This window comes from Ipomoea triloba, chromosome 7 (assembly GCF_003576645.1).
Source record: "Ipomoea triloba cultivar NCNSP0323 chromosome 7, ASM357664v1".
NCBI lineage: Eukaryota > Viridiplantae > Streptophyta > Magnoliopsida > Solanales > Convolvulaceae > Ipomoea > Ipomoea triloba.
Genome location: NC_044922.1, coordinates 12,217,881 through 12,221,970, shown reverse-complemented (window position 1 = coordinate 12,221,970; position 4,090 = coordinate 12,217,881). Strand labels below are relative to the sequence as shown.

At 31.6% G+C, this 4,090-nt stretch overlaps 1 protein-coding gene across 6 annotated transcripts; it reads right to left on the bottom strand.

Moving 5' to 3' along the window:
* Window positions 1–292: 292 nt before the first annotated feature.
* LOC116025023 (F-box/FBD/LRR-repeat protein At1g13570-like) lies at window positions 293–2,410 on the bottom strand. Of its 6 annotated transcripts, none has more exons than XR_004099572.1 (5): window positions 2,196–2,410; window positions 1,581–2,029; window positions 1,295–1,355; window positions 1,033–1,185; window positions 293–906 (listed from the first exon to the last, which is right to left on the bottom strand). XR_004099572.1 is itself a non-coding variant. In XM_031266077.1 (5 exons), the coding sequence occupies exons 1-4, from the start codon at window positions 2,282–2,284 to the stop codon at window positions 1,080–1,082; spliced, it is 615 nt and encodes a 204-aa protein (XP_031121937.1). In that variant the 5' UTR covers window positions 2,285–2,410; the 3' UTR covers window positions 293–906; window positions 1,033–1,079. The 6 variants fall into 6 exon arrangements, 5 of the variants coding, with proteins under 5 accessions (XP_031121937.1, XP_031121936.1, XP_031121939.1 ...); XM_031266077.1 differs by having other exon boundaries at window positions 1,033–1,095; XM_031266076.1 differs by having other exon boundaries at window positions 1,295–1,750; window positions 1,836–2,029.
* Window positions 2,411–4,090: the final 1,680 nt, after the last annotated feature.

Genomic DNA, 4,090 nt, shown 5'->3' with positions numbered 1-4,090 from the left:
CAGTTGCTTAATTGTCCAGCACCAGAGTATACAAAATGATAGCTTATATGATAAACCTCCTATGTTGAGCAGTTTGGAGGATTGGATCTTGGTATGACATACATGTATAAACCATCTAAATTCTTCAAAACATTTCTTATATGTAAGATTAAGACCTAACTTACTTTTAATCAAATTGTTAAAAGTTAGCTATTTGAGAAGGTTGCTAATATATGGTTGACATATTAACCAAAATACAACAATAATACTTTAACACATCAACAAAAAATTAGAACTACAATGCCCCACAAAATCCACAAGTTGCATTATATTCCATAGGAAATAGGGCCATCAAAATGGAAACACTACTGCATTTTAGTCATAAGAAACACTTGGCTAAGCAGTAAGAACTCACATCATCACATTATCTGAAGTAAAATTTAGAACAATTAAGAGAAGCAAAAACTAAAGAAGGATATTCTTGGAGTCTAATCAACACCTTAGAAACAAGCAAGGTATTATCCTCATCTTACAACTTCCACCACAACCGTTGCTTACATTTCTATGTTGCATACAAACTGAACCCATGGAGTTTCACCATACAATTTGTGCTTTCGGAGATGCACGAGGATAGCACAACAACTCCCTTTGGAATTTTGTCACGTCATTGTATTGCCGATGACGAGAATACTTTTCCAAAAAAACAACATTCTCTAATGTAGGGGATTTTGAGAGCAACATTTTCACAAAAAGCATGTGGACTGTGGATATAGTAGACAGTCTAATCTTGATTGTTTTAAGCATTTTTAGATCTTGAACAATACAACTGTCTGGATCCTTCAAAAGTAGTAAAACATCTTGTATGTCATCATATTGTATGTCATCATCTTGTATGTCATCATCTTGTATGTCATCATCCAAGAATATCTACAACTCAACAACAAATAGAAAATAAATAAATAAAAAACATGAACAACCATGAAGATGTAAGAAAACAAAAATCATGATTGTCAAATATATACTCTATATAATTTTATGTCTTACAATACTTACTGCTGTAATGTGTAGTTCACATAGGTTGGGAGATTTTTGAAGCAACTTCAAAACACCCATGACCTGTTTTTCATTGGCAAAGTTTATAGAATCCAGTTTGATTACTTGCAGATTTATTGCAGTTGGGAAGGAGGCTACTTCAACATTTTCCCACTTATTAAAAAAAAAAGAATATAAGTTTTGAAAAGAACTCTATCAAACCAGAAGGCAAAGAATATTTAATCTGTCAATACTAGATATATGAAGGAAGAGAGATTCTCACCGACATGCTGTCAAGATCCAAGCAAAGAACCTTAATTGTTTCCAAATGAGGTGCAAGCCATCTGGATTCAACGTCAGGATTAAAACCAATAATAATAGACAAGCTTTCAAGTTTTGGAACTCTGAACTTAAAATTACTGATCCCTTCACAATGAACCAATTTCAGCTTCTCAAGATTAGGAATGCTAGACATAATTCCATTAACATTATGATTAAAAAGAACCTCCACGAAAACTAATGAAATGACACGGGAAAAATAGAAGGTGCATTTATTGGGCAATCAATACCCAATTCCCAGAGTTCCAGCTGCTTGATAGTGGGGCACGAGACTATACAAAATGGCAGCTTATAACAGTGGTTGGAACAAGAGATGTGAAGTTCCTCAATGCCATTTCTTGACAGATAAAGACACCACTCATCCAAATTCGACTGCTCCAGCGTAGGATCAAATAAGGCACTGAGGTGTAGGCTAAATTTCTTAACGGGTTGAACACGCTGCAACAGAATGTAAGTTATTATTTTATAAGGCACGATACTTTTACCACTGCATTTTCGGATATCGCAGAAGAAGTGTTTATCGAAAGCAAGCCGGCCAAGCCGCAACCAAACATCATTCCAGTGTGTTGAGAGCAGAACAGTTCTGGCGGCGTCTCGGGTGGGCAAACACTCCAAAATGCTCACCTTTAATTCTAACGGCAGCTCACTTATTAAATCCCTATTTGCATCCGGTACGATTCTGAGTCGCAGAAGTCGAGCCATTAAATTGAAAGAACAATGAGGCGTCAGTTGAAATCAAAAGCTAAAATTGTTATATTCTTCAACTGCAAGATTTTGTACTTCGTAAATAAAACGAAATTAGGAAGAGTTGGGAAGAAAAGGGGAAAAGTGACAGAAACCCTCACCTCTGATGTTTGGTTTGGGCCTTTGCGGGGAGTTCACTAATCAAATCCCTTCTTGCATCCGGTACGATTTCGATTGAAGAACCAGCCATTAAATTGGGAGTGATTGCTTGCAAATTTCGGGAAGAAAAGGAAATTTGGAAGAATCTGTGAAGAAAACAGAGATTAGGTGAGAAGTGTTGGAAACCTATTCGTTCTCTCTATCGTCTGATTGAAGCAGAAACTATCGGAATAATGACAACTTTTCAAATTGTATTCAAAACTATCGGATAAATTATAATTGTTTTGGGTTGGAAGCTTAAGTGAGGATTTAGTTTTTATATATAGTAGTCTTATTACGATAGAATTGTAATGTAGAATTGTACAACGAATAGAAAAATAAGAAATAATCGCATCCTAAATATTGTAGGACTGTTTTGGGTGAGAAGAGTAGTCTTATAGTCTTATTACGATAGAATTGTAGTATGATAGGAATTGTAATGTAGAATTGTACAACGAATAGGAAATAATCGCATCCTAAATATTATAAGACTCTTTTGGGCGGGAAGCTTAAAGTGAGGATTTTGTTTTTATATATAGTAAGTATAAATTCTGAAAATAATTAAATCATTATAATTGTCAGAATAATGAAAACAAATTATGCGTAATAAATAAGAAAATTTCTTGAAAATTTCTGCATAATTCTATAAGAAATAATAATTTATTAATTATTATTTACACCAATAATAATAATTCGAACATTTATCTATACTTCTAAATCTATATTACTATTAATAAAAATAAAATCATTTGTAAAATTCCCGTCCAAACAATAGTAAAGATAAAATGAAAAAGAAAATTAATATTACAAATTTATAATTTTTAACTTCTCTACCTATAAATACATTCTTCATTTTGCACTATCTCCCTCATCTTCCCATGCTGGTGACTCTCACATTCCATTCTTTTATTGCCCAGTAAAAAATCATATTACAACTTTATAAATTGACATGTAATATGCATTATTATATAATAGTTGACACTATATTTACTTTTTAAATTATTTCTCCTTTATTTTTCTATATTTATCTTAATAATAATATAATTGTCTAAATCATATTACAATATTACTTTATGGTAATAATTAATTGTCGTAGCAGGAAGCCGCCGTAAACTACCATGAAAACGCCAAGGTATTCACCAATGTAGCGGTGTGCAAGGAGAAATCCATGTAGTTGCAGAAGGAAATCCACATGTCGAGTACATGGAAGTGGGGGCAGAACTAGAAAATGGGGTTCCTGTGGATGAACCAAAATAAGACAAAGAAACACAAATTTAAGAAGATCGGGGTTCGTGTGGATGAAATCAATGTTTCCTGCAATATTATATTTTATGTATTTGATTTCAAAGTAATTATTAAATTTTATATTAATTTGCCTCATGTAAGATATTGTATGACACCTTTTATATGTTTTTCTCTTCTTATATTTTTAATCTTTTTTTTTAATGCCTAATAATTTTCATAAATAATTATTAATAATTGTAGATTTAAATTAGGTAATTATTAATAATTAATTATTAAGGCAAGTATAATTTATTTTGTATTGTGGGCACATTATTTTTAATAATTTCGATTTAATTAAATTATACCTTAATTATAAAATCCTACGTAATGATTTTAGTATTACACAGGACACAATAATTACCATAAATAATGTTTAATGATGGTTAATTTGTATTCATCTTTGTTAATTTTTAAGTCAATTATAAAATCTTCTATCATGTGTAATTGTATTTGTGATCAAGTACTTTATAGTTCGTTCGGACAGGTTTGACAATGACATTTGAGATGATGTATCATTTGTTGGCGTCTGACATCTCTGTTATTTTTTATTATTATTTTTTAAAAATCATATTTA